Genomic DNA, 16,837 nt, shown 5'->3' on the forward strand with positions numbered 1-16,837 from the left:
GTGGCATATGGAGGTTTCCAGGCTAGGGGTCGAATCAGAGCTGTAGCTGCCAGCGGGACCCGAGCTGCGTCAGCTCACGGCAATGCCGGATCTTCAACCCAGGGATTGAACCTGCAACGTCAAGGTTCCTAGTCGGATTCGTTAACCACTGAGTCATGATGGGACTTCCTGTGAGTTAAAGTTTCACACTGGATAAGATCTCAAAGGGCAAGTTACATGTCTGGACAACCTGATCCTGAGCAGATGATTATATATTACAGCTATGAGGACTACATCTAATCAGAATGAGAGTGATAATGGGCTTGGACATGATGTGTTCTTTGTAGGGCATGTTCTTATTGGAACTAGCCTGTGGTACAAAAAGCAACAATGGATTAGAGAGTTAGGGAAAGGCACAATGTTTGCAAATATATAGAGCAAGCGTTTGGAATCTTAGTAAAATCCCATTCTACAAAGTTAAAAATACACTAAACATATTTCATCTAAGAGACCTAAGCCATGGTGATAATGGCCCCATTGTCTTAAAGAACATTAAGAGACAATATATCATAATAAGACATCAAATTGTTTAACAGCAAGGCTATGGAACTGGACTGCCTGAATTATTCCTGTTACTACTGCCCAGCTGTTACTACTAGAAATTGATTATACCATGTTGATGTTTATCAACTTACTTGCCTTTTCTCATGCCTTGGTTTCCTCAGTTGCATAAAGGCTTCACAAACTTATTGAGGGTTATTAACTAAATAATTGAGAGTTAATAATTTTGTACACATTCAAACCTAGCCATCTCTTTAATAGCCATAGATCAGTGTTAGTTATCATCAGGGTCGGGAGGTGGAGATTCCCTAAAAATTTTTTTTTCTCTTTTGCTTTTTAGGACCACACTCATGACATACGGAAGTTCCCAGGCTAGTGGTCGAATTGGAGCTATAGCTACCAACCTATGCCACAGCCACAGCAGCACGGGATCCTATACCACAGCTCTCGGCAATGCTGGATACTTACCCACTGATTGAGGCCAGGGATCAAACCCGCATCCTCATGGATATAGTTGGGTTCATTACCGCTGACTCACAATGGAAACTCCCAAGAGGTTAGTCTTCAATTTTCTTGGCACCTACAGGAAAGAAGATAGTGATGAGAACAAAAATGGAACATTCTCTAACACCATATACAAAAATAAACTGAAAATGGATTGAAAATCTAAATTTAAGCCTGGAAACCATAAAACTCCTAAAGGAAAACACAAGCAGAACACTCTTGGATGTAAATCACAGCAATATTTTTTGGATCTATCTCATGAAACAAAGAAAATAGAAGCAAAATTAACAAATGGAACCTAATTAAACTTAAAAGCTTTGCACACCAATGGAAACCATTAACTAAACAAAAATATAATCAATGGAATGGGAGAAAATATTTGCAAATGATATGGCTGATAAGGAGTTAATATCCAACATATATAAACAGTTCGTACAACTAAACATCAAAAAAACTAAACAATTTGATGGAGTTCCCTTCATGACTCAGCAGAAATGAATCTAACTAGCATCCATGAGGATGAAGTTTCAATCCCTGGCCTTGATTATTGGGTTAAGGATTCAGCATTGCCATAAGCTGTGGTGTAGGTCACAGACAAGACTTGGATTTGGCATTGCTGTGGCTGTGGTGTAGGCCAGCGACTATGGCTCTGATTTGACCCCTAGTCTGGGAACTTCTGTATGCCTTAGGTGTGGCCCAAAAGACAAAAACAAAAAAACCCAAAAACAAACAAAACCCAAAAAACTAAACAACCTGACTAAAAAATGGGCAGAAGACTTCAATAAACGTTTTTTCCAAAGAGGAAATGCACATGAAAATATGTTCAACATTGCACATCAGGGAAATGCAAATCAAAACCACAATGAAATATTACCCCACACATGTCAAAATGACTATCATCAAAAAGAACAAAAATAACAAGCATTGCAACCATGTGGGGAAAAGGGAATCTTTGTACACTGTGAGTGGAAATATAAATTGGTGCATCTACTACAGAAAACAGTATGGAGGTTTCTAAAAACATTAAAAATAGAACTACCATGTGATTGAGGGATTCCACTCCTGGGTATATATCTGAAAAAAACAAAAATACTAGTTTGAAAAGATATATGTCTCCCAATATTCATAGCAGCCTGATTTACAGTTGTCAAGATATGGAAACCACCTGAGTGTCCATCAGCAGATGAATACATAAAGAAGATGTGGTGCACACGCGCACGTGCACACACACACACACACACACACATACACACACACTGGAATGCTACTCAGCCATAAAAGAAAAAGAAATTTTGCAATTTGCAGCAATATTAATGAACTTGGAGGGTATTATGCTGAGTGAAATAAATCAGACTGAGAGAGACAAATACTGTATGGTATCATTTATATGGGGAATCTAAAAAATATATAAAATAACTCTAGTGAATACAACAAAAAAAAGACTCACAGATACTAGTGGTTACCATTGGGGAGAGGGAAGGCAGGAGAGACATTATAGAGGTAGGGGAGTAAGAGATACAAACTATCATGTATAAAATAAGCTGAAAGGATATATTGTATAACATGGGGAATATACCTGATATTCTATAATAATTATAAATGGAGTGTAACCTTTAAATTTTGTGAATCTATACACTTGTAACTTATATAATATTGTACAGCAGTTATACCTCAATAAAAAAAGAGCTCTTCTACTTCCCTTTTTTACTAATTTGTAATACTTACTTTGAAAAGCCCTTTTCATTTCCTGTACAGAGACTCAGCTGATGGTTGAGGGAACATCTTCTCAAATAGCTGTGATGCCAGAAAAATGTTATCAGAATCTGGGTTCTTGTTCATGGAGCCAAAGAATGAACTTTGCAAACACACAGGCAGCAAGCAAGCAAAGTCTTTATTACAGGAAAGCAAACATCTCCCAGGACAGACTGGAAAGGGGAAGAAGAGTCCCTCTCTCTATTGGTCTATAGGGGTTTTTAACCCTTAAAAATGGGGGTTACAAATATGGAGTCCAGGAGTTCCCGTCGTGGCGCAGTGGTTAACGAATCCGACTAGGAACCATGAGGTTGCGGGTTCGATCCCTGCCCTTGCTCAGTGAGTTAACGATCCGGCGTTGCTGTGAGCTGTGGTGTAGATTGCAGACGTGGCTCGGATCCCGAGTTGCTGTGGCTCTGGTGTAGGCCAGTGGCTACAGCTCCGATTGGACCCCTAGCCTGGGAACCTCCATATGCCGTGGGAGCGGCCCAAGAAATAGCAAAAAAAAAAAAAACAAAAAAAACCAAATGTGAAGTCCAGAAAGATGTGGTTTTCTCCCACTGGCCTTGCCCAGTTACTTATATCAGTCCTTGTCCAATTGGGGTCCTAGGGGTGGAAATGTCCTGTAAGTCTCATGGTTTCTCTACTCTTCTTTAACTGAGACTGAGTCACCATTCCTCTCATTCCATTTCTATTAGTTGAGGAGTGGGTTAGTGATTAATATCCATCTGGGCGTAGATTCACTCCCTATAGTAAACAAGGCTGCGGGGATGATACTCCCTGGAGCCCTTGAGCCACAAATGTTAATCAATGGCCATACCAAAGAATGCATCGAAGCCCATGCTCCCACACTGATGACCTGAGTTATTATCCCACCTCAGCTGTACCATGCCTTCATGCTGTTATGATCATTGCTGATCATCTTTGGTGAGTTAATCACTTGAATTAGGGAGTTCCTGTCATGGCACAGCTGAAAGAAATCTGACTAGTAACCATGAGGTTGCGAATTCAATCCTTGGCCTCACTCAGTGGGTTAAGGATCCAGTGTTGCTGTAAGCTGTGGTGTAGGTTGCAGACACAGCTTGGATCTTGCGTTGCTGTGGCTGTGGTGTTGGCCTGCAGCTGTAGCTCTGATTAGACCCCTAGCCTTGGAATTAGAACTGGGGTGGAAGCAAGATGAGAGCTCCAGCTCCTGAAAGGTCTCAGGATTTATTAGCGCTTGGGACCAGTGCAAATGCTCAGATGTCTTCTTCCAGATTAGATTTCAAAGACACATGGAAAACAGTGGTCCCAGGAAAATCCTATTGCAATACATCCTATTTTTAATGTTTGAGGGAGGCCACTTTACTGTTTGTTGATAAGTAATGGATGAGTAATATGTCCTCATAAATACAATTTTCAAAACTTCAACACCTAATACTCCTCCATGATAGTTATTTATAAGATTTGGGCCAAAGATGCACTGAGACCCTTTGCTAATTTTTCTGTGCTTTGATTGTGGGCTATGAGGGAGGGCTGCTGCTAGGAACAAGATTCCTTTCTCCTGGATATCCCTTTGGGAAAGGATGAATCTGAAACTCGCCCTGTGATTATAAAGTAAATGAGGCTTAGTTGCATGTTTGAGGGAGATTGAACTGTTGGTGATAATAGATAGAGTAGGGAACTAGAAAAGGAGGGGAAGATGGAATGTTTTGAGCAATTTAACAGTGTAATAGAAATTTCTAAATTGTGATGCAAGTGCTCTGTGGTAACCTTGGGTTTTGATCCCCTTTTGCTCTGCTCAGTGAACAGGCAGGTGAGCTATTCCTGGTCTTTGTGAGTGGTGTTCTGTGGTATCTCAGTGACCCAGCTATCTAAGGTCGAGTAGAGACGATGCAGAGAGACTGGAGATGTCTGCATGTCATTGCTCCCTGGGCCGATTTGGTCCAAGGTCATGTGATCTCTGGTCCCAAAACCATCTGGTTGGCTGGGTGACCAAGCCCTGTCCAGCCTTCCCAAGGCTCCAGTGTGGGCCTCCTTGTTAAAACCCAGGTGGAGGGAGGGAAGTGACATCTAAAAAAGGATGTGTAGGAGATCCTGCTGTGTCACAGTGGAAACTAATCTGACTAGTATCCATGAGGATGCGGGTTTGAACCCTGGCCTCACTCAGTGGGTTAAGGATCTGGTGTTGCCGTGAGCTGTGGTGTAGGTCACAGATGTGCCTCGGGTCTGGCATTGCTGTGGCTGAGGCGTAGGTCAGCAGCTGTAGCTCCGATGCAACCCCTAGCCTGGGAACCTCCATGTGTCAAGGATGCAGCCCTAAAAATTTTTTTAAATAAATAAAAAAAATAAATAAGGATGTGTAGACTGGACAGAAGGCTGATTTGGAGGGGCCGGTTTTCTTGGCCATGGGACCATAACTCTTTAACGTTGTCTCACCAAATGTCTTCACATTTATTATATACATCTGTAACTTATTGTCTTATTATAATAAAACAGTTATTCCCTGAGGAAAGTGGTTAAGAACTTCCCCATGGTCACAATGACCAATGTGTCTAGCATTGCTTCTCTGGCTCCAGATCAGAGTCAGAAAATTTTTTCCTGCATTCTCATGAATACTAGTCAGATTCATTTCTGCTGAGGCACGACAGGAACTCCTGGAATTTTTTAATTTGTTATATACTTTGCCAATGTTGTGTGGATAAAACTAATTGGATCTCACTCTTGATTTAAAGCTGTGCTCAAAAAAGGAAGTAAATGGTACCACCTTACACCAGCCAGAATGGCCATCATTAAAAAGTCTACAAACAATAAGTGCTGGAGAGGGTATGGAGAAAAAGGAACACTAGTACACTGTTGGTGGGATTGTAAATTGGTGCACTCACTGTGGAAAGCAGTATGGAGATTCCTCAGAAAACTAAACATAGAACTGCCATTTGATCCAGCAATCCCACTCCTGGGCATCTACCCAGAGAAAAAAAACCATGACTCGCAAAGACACATGTACTCCAATGTTCATTGCAGCGCTATTTACAATAGCCAAGACATGGAAACAACCTAAATGTCCATCAACAGAGGAGTGGATCAAGAAGATGTGGTACATATGCACAATGGAATATTACTCAGTCATTAAAAAGAACGAAATACCCGCATTTTTTTGCAACATGAATGGACCTAGAAACTCTCATGCTAAGTGAAGTCCAATGCTTTCACTGACATGTGGAATCTGAAAAAAGGACAGACTGAACTTCTTTGCAGAACAGATGCTGACTCACAGACATTGAAAAACTTATGGTCTCTGGAGGAGACAGTTTGGGGGTTGGGGGGATGTGCCTGGGCTGTGGGATGGAAATCCTGTGAAATCAGATTGTTATGATCATTATACAACTACAGATGTGATAAATTCATTTGAGTAATAAAAAAATAAAAATGCTTGGATAGGAAAAAAAAAGGAAGTAAATGAAAATAATATCATATTCAAATACAGAAAATCCACATGAGCCAAGACTAAATCTGAGGAAATGGAGTTTTCCCCTTGCTTATCTGGTGATGACCACCAAGCAGAAGAGGCTCTGTGGGCTCTAAAGAACTATACTGGGATAAAGAGATCTCACCTTCGTGAGACATTAATGGAACAAGAATGTATAGGGACACCGACAGGAGTGATGACTTGGGTTATTCTCAGAAGTAAGACTCATCACTTGCATTCATTCTGTTCCAGGAATAATTCTTAGTGACCGACTCAAAAGTTCAATGAATCAACTACAGCCCTGAGCCTGTGAGGTTGCCCATCATGTGCCTTTTCTTTTTCTTTCTTTCTTCTTCTTTCTTTATTTATTTATTGGTTATATCCACAGCATCTGGAAGTTCCCAGGCCAGGGACTGGATTTGCACCACAGCAATAACTAGAGCCACAGCAGTGACAATGCCAGATCCTTTCCCTGCTGAGCCGCCAGGAAACTCCCATCATGTAACTTTTCAATAGCATCTCTAAGTGACTCAGAACATTTCCTTCCTATCCTGAAAATCACACTCCGTGGGAATTTTTCCCAACTTCTAGATGAAGACTCTACTAATGGTTTAAAAAGCAGCTTGATCATAGGTCCCAGGGCCAAACCCTTGTGGGATCTAGTCTTCATCTGTGAAGGAGGGCAAAATGCTTGAACTAAGCTAATTGCTTCTGCAACTTACCTTTTATGCTCTTCTAATTTTATTAAAAGAAGAAACACAACAGATTGTCCCTCAGTGTTCAACAGGTAAGTCTGGTTCTTGTAACAGTCGATAGCAAACCACATATTTTTCTCAAAAATCATAATTCCAAATTCCTCAAGCTTCCTATAATATTTGGCTCTGGCTTTGCAGTGATATTTTAGGAGGCATCACTTCTCTATGACTGACTGCTGCTTCCTTACAGTACACATCCAAATTCTGGCAGTCATTTTACCATTGAACTGTGGTGGGGAGAATATTTTTATTTGAGGGATAACTTCGCTCCTTACCTTGAGGTCAAAACCCCTCAACTATAATGCTCAAATATAATGCAGATATCAGGAAACACAGAACATAGTCTAGTATCATAAATAAGTGAAGAGACAGGGTGGAAATTAGAGAATCCATGACCAGTCTAAGAAGAGCAGCTCCGGGCGAGGACATTTGTCTTTAGCAATGATTTTTTTCTCACTATAATCAGTCACCTAAGAACTTAATCTTGGATTAAAACCTATCTCTACCTCATTATACATTGAGTGGATGGACATAAATTTTTTAAAGCACTTAAGAGGAAAGTTCTAAGAATTAAAGATACTGGATCTTATGGAGTTCCCTTTGTGGCTCAGTGGTTAACAAACTCAACTAGGATTCATGAGGATGAGGATTTGATCCTCGGCCTCGCTCAGTGGGTTAAGGATCCAGCGTTGCTGTGAGCTGTGGTGTAGGTTGCAGACTCGGCTTGGATCCCGAATTGCTGTGGCTGTGGCATAGACTGGCAGTGGCAGCTCCACTTCAACCCCTTCCCTGGGAACTTCCATATGCTGCGGATAAGGCCCTAAAAAAGCAAAAAAAAAAAAAAAAAAAAAAAAAAAAGATACTGGATCTTATTCCAGTAACCAGCTTACTCCCCAGTTATCCAGCCCACTTGGTGGTTTCATCTAGCAGGGAAAGAAGGAATAGACCATGAATTTATAATTCAGTTTGATGCCTTTAAAAACTGAATGAAAGCATTGGGGGTGGGAAAATAAAATGCCCAGAGGACAGTGGTCCCCTGTGTGATGTCACCAACAGAGAGAGCTAAGGAGTAGGAGTTTTAGCAGAATACCCTTTATCCATGTAAAAAGTTATGTTTACCTTGACATTCCCTGCAATGCTCGTTCTCCCTTCATATGTTAAAACCGTAATCCCAGAGTTTCCCTCGTGGCTCAGCAGAAACATATCTGACTAGCATCCATGAGGATGCAAGTTCGATCCCTGGCCCTGCTCAGTGGGTTAAGGATCCAGCATTGCCGTGAGCTGTGGTGTAGGTCACAGATGCATCTTGGATCCTGAGTTGCTGTGGCTATGGTATAGGCCAGCGGCTATAGCTCTGATTCACCTCCTAGCCTGGGAACCTCCATATGCGGTGAAATCAGGCCTAAAAAAGCCGAAAACAAACAAACAAACCCCATAATCCCAATGTGATAGTATTTGGCAGTGGGACATTTGTGAGGTAATTAGATCAGGAGGGTAGGGTCTTTATGAATGCAGTTAGCACTCTTATAAGAAGCTAGCTCTCTTCCTGCCATAGGAGAATGTAAGTTAGCAGTCTGCAACCTGGAGAAGGGTCCTCACCAAACAGAACCTGACTATGCTGGCACCCTGATCTCAGACTTTCAGCCTCCAGAACTGTGAGAAATAAATTCGTGTTGTTGATAAACCATTCAGTTTATGGTATTTTGTTAGAGCAGCCCAAGCTAAGACAATCCTCTGAGGGAAAATAGATGTATCTCTGAGTGACTAAGGAATGTGCTAGAACTTCCATCCTGTCTAAAGGTGAAGAGGTTACACCTGATACCATCTCACTGCCTGTGCCTGTGATTAAGGGAGCAGGTCAGACATGGGAATCTGCAGAAATGAAAAATCCAAAAACCCCCTCCCCTGTCTTTCAGACTGGCTCACCCTCCTGGCTCCCTTTTCTGTCTTTGAATGAGATGGTGTAGTTCTGATATGCCAGAGGGAAAAGACCTGGGAAATAAAGACTGTGACAAATATGGAAAATCGTCATTTTTTACAAATGAAGTCTCATGCTTCCCTATCCAAAAATGCAGCTTTTGAATGACTGCGGCAAATATCAGTGTACTGCTACTGAAAGAAAATCCTAAAGAAATGGCAAAGAATGGTAAATATTGAAGTCTTAGATAAAACTGTCCCTCCTATGGGAGCCGGGCTGGACAGGAGGCAATACTAGCAGAACAGATGGCTACCTAAGAGGGGAAAGCTACCCATACATTAAATATGAACTTGACCTCTCTTGAGAGACCCAGCCCTCTCCACAGAGCTCAGACGCCCAGCTCCAGTTTGCTTCTTCAGAGATAGCAGGACTCTGGGTTCAGGCTGGAGCAGCTCCCCAGAGTCCCAGATCCCCACCATGTGGAGTGTAGACTCAGGGCCTTACTGGTGCCAGGCAGAGTGACAGTCACTCACAGTGTAAGGAATCAGAGCCTCCAATCCTAAATTTATGGGCAGAATAAGTATTTTGGGGGCTGACCATGAGGAAAAACAGGAGTCCTGTAGCTTCAGCATGGATGGCTAGTCTTTTGTTTCTTTGCACAACTCCTGGCCTGGTGGAGAGTAGGCGCTGGATCAAAAACACTCTCCAAATTGCTCTTGGCATTTCATGGACCAAGCTCTTTATAATCTTTGTCTTCTTTGTGGAAGTAATATCATCAATCAAACCTTCATTGATCACTGACTCTGTGCCTTGGCATTTAGTAGTGGCTGGGAACTTTAAAAGGCAAGGCCCCTGATCTCCAATGGCTTTTCAAAGGGCTCCATGTGCTGGATTGCAATACACATGGGGCTAAATGAAGCATCAGAGAAAGCAGAAATCAAAGTGAGCTGAAGTGGTCAGAGGAGGGATAACCATTTGTGTTGATCCTTGGAATTGGCAGTATTGGAGGAATCATTACTGACATTATTGTCAGAAACAGTGCCTTTCCCAAGGTAGGACTGATGTTACCGTGACCCTCTTCATTCTATGCAAAAGGTGTCTGCATGCATAGTGACTCATCAAAAAAAAAAGTCTCAACTCTCATGAATTCATCACAATTCTTTAATGACTGCTACCCATGAAATTAGCCAGGGTTAGGACACACAAGTATCTGTATCAAGACTAATCACAAGTATCTGTATCCAAGACTAATCACCATGGATTCCCTTCCTATTGTATACTTGTAATATATTACATAGGCGATACTCATATGTTCACTCCTTGCATTAGAGAATGAAATAAATCTATCTTGTCCCAGAGTCTTTCATAGTCAGAGTCCTCACATGTTGTCTTCTGTTCAGCTAGAAGTTCTGGTCTCTAATGTGAGCCTAGATACACAGGGGGAGCAAATGACTGAAGTTGGGAATCTCATCCTGCTCTGCTCAGTGGCTGAGGGCACAAGAATCATCACATTTTTCTAGCACAGAGAGGCCACAGGAATCAGTCTGGGAAAGAAGTCCAGCATTCCCAGTCAGGAGACCTGGAGATCCCAGCAGTGAAGAAGCACAGTGCCAGCCAATATTATGGTAGAGATGACAATGGCCATGATCCCATCAGAGCAGGTGAATATCCCTATGAGAAGTGAGTTGCACACTCAGGCATCTCAGACAGAAACCCTGAAACCAGGAGCCAGGAGTCACAGGAAAATCCCAGCGATCAGTACTGTGGAGAGCCAACAACAGTCTGAGGATGGGTTACCTTTGCAAGTTAAGCTGCTGACATCTTTCTTTTCACGGAAGAAAACACAAAGGGGGCTGGGTTGGCATTAGAAATAAATAAGGAATTCCCGTCGTAACTGTGGTCAACAATCCTGACTAGTATCCATGAGGATGCAGGTTTGACCCCTGGCCTTGTTCAGTGGGTTAAAGATCTGGTGTTGCTGTGAGCTGTGGTGTAGGTCACAGACGTGGCTCGGGTCCTGAGTTGCTGTGGCTCTGGTGTAGGCCAGCAGCTATAGCTCTGATGACACCCCTAGCCTGGGAACCTCCAAATGCTGTGGGTGCAGCCCTAAACACACACACACACACACACACACACACACATGAAATAAATGAGAACAACAAATGACTGTGTCTCTAGACAATAACCCCGAGTTGGTATTTCCCCAAATTTCTGAAGATACTTTTGAGAAAACAACCTCTGGTGCTCTAGTGGGGATATGGGAATGGAAGGAATACATGATGACCCAGAGCCAGGCCCTTTTTGAAACCCTGGCATGGGAGTTCCTGAATCTATTTCCTCTGAAATATAAGAAAATATTCCTTTTAGGGTATAGCGGTAAAAGACAAACAAACAAACAAACAAACAAAAAAAAACCCCAAAAAACCAAAAAAAGGTAGGTGGAGATCTAGGTGATGTCCGCTGTGTTGGGGGAGTTGGAGAAGGTGAACTCCATGCCTGACTACCTTTCTTCTCTCCTCACTAATCTGAAAAGTACACACTAAGGTAAATTTACATGAATTTATATTGACCATTTCTGTATAGTATTGGCAAGGATTCCCTCGCCCATTACTGATGTAAATTAGATTGGACAAAAAAAAAAAAAAAAAAAAAGAGTTCCTGTGTGGCTCAGCGGGTTAAGAACCCGACATAGTGTCTATGAGGATGCAAGTTTAATCCCGGGCCTCACTCAGTGGGTTAAGGATCCAGCATTGCTGCAAGCTGCAGTGTATTGGATGCGGCTCAGATCTGGTGTTGCTGTGGCGTGGGCTGGCAGCTGCAGCTCTGATTTGACCTCTAGCTTGGGAACTTCCATAAACCACAGTTGCAGCCCTAAAAAGGAAAAAAAAAAAAAAGAGAGAGAGAGAGAGAAAAGAAAAAAGTAAACCTCAAAAATCTGATCAATTATTTTCATGCTTCACGATTTTCTAAGGTTCTTTGCTGTGGGCGATGTTGCCATATTACTAATTTTACAATATGTCATTTTCCCCTGTGCGTAGTCACTTGAGACTAAAACCATTACCACATTCCTCCATGCTTGACTTTTAAATAAAAAGTCCAATTATTAAACATAATTTAATAATTTTCAATAGACATGCTTCATTTATATGCAATGGAATAAAATGTAATAAGGAGTTATATTTAAATAAATTGAAACAACTTAGTACAATATTTTCTCTCTCCTTCTCAGTTGTTCTACTCAGGACAAGAACAGTAACACATTTGAATTCTTTGATCTATTACATGGGTCATAAAAGGACGCAGATGTCCGGCAGTTGATGCTGGTTGCAGGTAGGACCTCAACTAGGATAGTCAATTAGAGCGTGTTTGGGCCACATTGCAATTTGGTCTGGATTTCCTCATGACACGGTAACCTCAGGGGAGTCAAACTATTTACATGTTGGTTTAGGATTCAAAAAAAAAAGGTGTGATATTGAATCTACAACATTTCATTGACTAATTTAAAAGTTACACAGAGTCACTCCTAACACTTTTTACTGGGCTCTAGTGCCTAGAAAAATTGTCCAGATGCAAGGGGAGGGAACATACACTCCACCTCTAAACTGAAGAACTATCAAAAATCAATTTTTAAATTGAAGTATAGATTGATTTACTATATTGCATTAGTTTCAGATGTACAGCATAGTGATTTTTTTTTGCAGATTATATTCCATTATAGGTTATTACAAGATACTGAGTGTAACTCCTGGTGCTATAAAGTAAATCCTTGCGGCTTATCTTTTTTATGTATCATAGTATTTATCTATCTGTTAATCCCATTCTCCTAATTTGTCCCTCCTTCACTCTCTCCCCTTTGATAATGATAAATTTGTTTTCTATGTCTGTGAGTCTGTTTCTGTAAAAAAGAAATTTTAAGTGTGTTTTATTGTCCATTGTTAACAACCTTGGGCAAGTAGTTTGCCATGTTCACACAGCCCTAGCGGAAGGTAAACCTGAGACCAAAATCCGTATTTGCCTGACCACAAAGCTTCAGACCTGACTTTGTTGCCATTCCTCACTTTATTTTCATCTTCTAAGCTTTATTCATTTTAGTAAGGTGTCATTTATTAATCTATAAGATAGAGCAGCTATGGAAACAGTATAAAGTTTTTCCCGCAAAATTAGAAACAGAACTATTATAGGATCCACCAATCCCAGTTCTGGGTATTTATCCCAAATAATTGAAATCAGGATCTTGACTAGGTTATTAGCAAGGCTATGTTCATTAAAGCACTATTCAAAATAGCCATGGCATGGAAAAAACCTGTCCATCATCAGATACACGGATAAAGAAAACATGGTATGTACATATAATGAAAAGCTACTCAGCCTTAGAAAAACAAGGAAACTCTGCAACTTACGACAACATAGATGATCCATGAGGACAGTATGCTAAGTGAGGTAGGCCGGTCACAGGAAAGAAACACTGCATTATCTTACTTATATGAGATATCTAAAGAAGTCAAATTCATAGAACTAAGAGTCAAATTGTGGTTGCCAGAAAGGGGAAAGGAGGAACTACTGCTAATTAACTGTCATAAAGTGTCAGATAAGCAAGCTTAAGTCTGCATCTAGAAATCTACTGGCATAACATGTAGATAACATTGTCTCTCTAGTCAACAATAATGTATAATTAAAATTTTATTAAGAAGATAGATATCATGTTCAGTGTTCTTACTACAATTAAAAAAAAAAAAGAAAAGAAAAGAAGGGAAGAGGGAGCGGAGGAGGAAAGAAAGGAAGTAGGAAGGAAGAAAAGAAAGAAAATGTTGAGAACACACCAGACTCTTTTTAGCTTTTATGATATTATAGTCTAAGGAGACAAACATCAAACAATCACATAAATACACACAGAAAGACAAAATTAGGTAACTGTCATGGGGGAAAGAATAGAATGTCATTTGCTTAAGGAGGATCTCTTTCCATTATAGCTTCTGGAGGTTGTCCCCACAGAAGGGAAACTTCATCAGAGGTTTTTCCATTTCTACTACAAAGGTGTCTTTGAATGGTCCTAACTCTCTATTCCGGTATTTAGATTGCTGAGAATGGTCTGAATTGATGTTGAGAGCTTTCCTAACAGAGGTGATATTACCCTCAAGGCAGCAAAAATTGGTTCTTGTGAAGGAGAAAAAAAAATCATATTTTTAATGCAAAAGCAGATGTATATGTACAGATATACAAAATATCTGTGCTATTAATGTTTCATGGAGGAGAGAGGTGGCTAGGAAAAAAAAATCTAAAAAGGCCCCTTAGAGACGTGCTAATGAAATAAAGGTTGAGAAACACTGGTCCAGAGTTTTTCATAGTCCTTCAATAAATATTAAATGCCTGTCTTCAAGAAAGAATTATTAGAGGCATAGAGTATATACAACGATGGGTAAGATAAACATGGGCCCTTGAATTTTAACCTAGGAGAAGTCATCAAAAAAAGCAAACTGAAGAAATTGTTACAAATTATGGAAAATGCTGTGAAAAAGGCACAAAGGGGCCTGAAACTGAAAAGAATCAGCTGAGATCTCTTTGATTGTAAGGCCATGGAAGGCCTCTCAAAAGGGCTCTAGCTTTTAAAATAGGGGTTCTGCAGTGTTTTCGTTGTCTTTGCTGTTTTGTTTTGTTGTAATGCAAGTGCCCTAAGCTTTGATTGCTGAGGCATTTACTTCAAAGAACTGTCAGACACCAGCCTACTTTGTTTTAGAGATATTGGTTGATTTTGATAACTGACCCTCTGGGCCTCTTGTTTTTTTTTTTTTTTTTTTTTTTCTCTTCCTGTGCTTTAAATTCCAGTCTTCTATTTTTTGAATTCACAATAAAGAGCGAGCCCTGGAAATTTCAGGACCCTACCCTCCAGCCTAGGCCAAGACCCAGGTGGGCCATGTGCTTTCCAGGACCTGTGAGTAATACACTTTCCTTTTACAAAGTTTCTTCATGGTTATTGTTGAGGGTGTCTTGCAATCATGATAAGATCCACAAGGGCCTGTCCAGCCACAGCATTGATTGTAGGCTGAGATGGGAACAAAACAGTTTTCTCTCTTCTACTTGTTCACTTATCTTCTAATTTACACAGATCTGGGAGGAATTTAGGGGCAGCCTTTTTTGCTAGTCTGTGAATTTTTACTATTTATTTATTTATTTTTGCTTTTTAGGGCCTCACCCATGGCCTATGGAAGTTCCCAAGCTAGGGGTTGAATTGGAACTGCAACTGTCAGCCCAAACCACAGCCACATCAATGTGGGATCCAAGCCATGTCTGCGACCTACACCACAGCTCACCGCAATGCCGGATCCTCAACCCACTGAGCGGGACCAGGGATCAAACCCAAGTCTTCATGGATACTAGTTGGGTTCGTTACTGCTGAGTCACAATGGGAACTCCAGTCTGTGAATTAAAAAAAAAAAAAAATTTTCTTCCTCTTCAGCAACTTCATGCCAGCTAATGTAGGGTTGAAAAGGCTTTGGTGTCCACTTTGATACTTTTTTTTTGTGATTCACACCGTAAAACCTAGCAGGACATCACAGTCCCCAAGTGTACCTATATTAGGAGCCTTCTGCAGAACAGAGGTTTTGTGCATTCAAGGTAATGAAGGGTTTTTCCATTTGAAAATGAAAAAATATTATTTGAATACTAGCAAATCCCCAGTGTGGCCTTTTCAGAGAACCCAGCACAGCCCTGGGGACATTTCTCCTGAGAGACCTGAGCTGTTGGAAGGTGACTGTCAACATCTGAAAAATGCACAGCTGCCAGGGTTGAAACACAAACAACATTTAGGAAGATAGCCATGTTCATTTTTCAGAACCTAAGGCGAGACATGATTCTTTTACTTCCTCTTTTCTAAATATTTCAGAGACCATCTGAGTGCTACCCTTCTGTCCTCTTTTGTGGCTGGGAACTAAGGCTGGCTTTTGCTGAGAGAGACATTCCATGCCCTCAGCCAGACCAGGTCCCCATGCTTCTGTGGCTGCTGCTGCTGATCCTGGGTGAGTAGACGGGTTGAACTGGGACTGGGGCCTTGGTTCCTGATGTCAACCAGGGAAAATCCAAGGAGTGTCCATCTCTGCTACCACTCGGGATTGAGAGACAGATAGTAATTGTCCACTGAAAGAAAAATGTACAACATACAAGCTGTGAGTTAAGTTTTGTTTGGGAAACTTACTGAGGACGATAACCCACAGGACAGCCTCTCAGCGCTGAGAAACTGCTCTGAAGAGGTAAGGGAGGAACCAGTGTGTGTGTGTATATATATGGATTTAACAAATATATTGAAACTATGTAATATATAATTATATATATTTATATTGTAGACATGTAAATTTTTGTTAGCTGGGAGAAACATGTAGTCAAGCATCAAAAGATTACTGCTAATCACAAAGAATAGACATCTCAAGTGAACGATTTTCCTGCTTTTCTATGCATGGGAAGATAGAAGAATCAGAAGTCATTTGAAATTTTTTCTTGCATATGCTTCTTAACTATCTAAGGGCCGGTATATCCAAAGCACAAAATGTTAGCTGTTTCTCCTCATCCTGAATTCCCCCTGAGGGCACTATTGGTGGGCAACTGCAGTGGCTAATGGTTTGATCTTTATAGAACAGGAACAGCAGGCAACAATTTTTCTTTTACAGTGCCCTTTGTTGGTCAGAAAAATTCAAGGTTTGGGAGGCATTTTACGACCAATTGGCCTGACAGTGTGCTTATTCAAAGACAAAGTGAAGATCTCAGTGATAGGTCATTCATGTGCTGTATCTGGATTAGGCCCTTGTTGATCACCTAAAGTTCTCTGCATCATTTGTCTTCCTAGTCTATTATGATCCAGGAAATGTTTTCCTCTTGTTATTTCTTCTTCTCATATCTAGAGCTGCACAATTACAATTATTCTCTATAGGG

The 16,837-nt window shown here is 40.9% G+C and overlaps 2 protein-coding genes and 1 long non-coding RNA gene across 10 annotated transcripts in view; 2 read left to right on the forward strand and 1 right to left on the reverse strand.

Moving 5' to 3' along the window:
* The window catches only part of LOC100152824 (Fc receptor-like protein 1), a 35,082-nt gene extending 29,553 nt beyond the window's left edge, over positions 1-5,529 (forward strand). Inside the window, exon 12 of the mRNA XM_021089613.1 lies at positions 5,511-5,529. The gene's annotated coding sequence lies outside the window, so the exon portion shown is untranslated. The remainder of the gene's footprint in view (positions 1-5,510) is intronic.
* On the reverse strand, positions 971-13,437 carry LOC110260315. The gene is made up of 3 exons (XR_002343390.1): positions 13,318-13,437; positions 2,770-2,838; positions 971-1,120 (listed from the first exon to the last, which is right to left on the reverse strand). It is a non-coding gene; the product is annotated as an uncharacterized LOC110260315 (long non-coding RNA).
* The window catches only part of LOC100158069 (Fc receptor-like protein 3), a 45,259-nt gene continuing 43,932 nt past the window's right edge, over positions 15,511-16,837 (forward strand). For 4 of the 8 annotated variants that reach the window (XM_013996918.2, XM_021089612.1, XM_013996917.2 and 1 more), the window contains exon 1: positions 15,615-15,930. Coding sequence is in view for 6 of the 8 variants with exons in the window: in XM_021089612.1 (XP_020945271.1) it covers positions 15,900-15,930 (31 nt within the window). In the remaining 2 variants the exon portion in view is untranslated. Of the gene's footprint in view, positions 15,530-15,562; positions 16,162-16,837 lie in introns of those variants that run through there. The other 4 variants (XM_021089610.1, XM_021089609.1, XM_021089611.1 and 1 more) reach the window with 4 other exon arrangements.

Source organism: Sus scrofa, chromosome 4 (assembly GCF_000003025.6).
Source record: "Sus scrofa isolate TJ Tabasco breed Duroc chromosome 4, Sscrofa11.1, whole genome shotgun sequence".
Taxonomy (NCBI): domain Eukaryota; kingdom Metazoa; phylum Chordata; class Mammalia; order Artiodactyla; family Suidae; genus Sus; species Sus scrofa.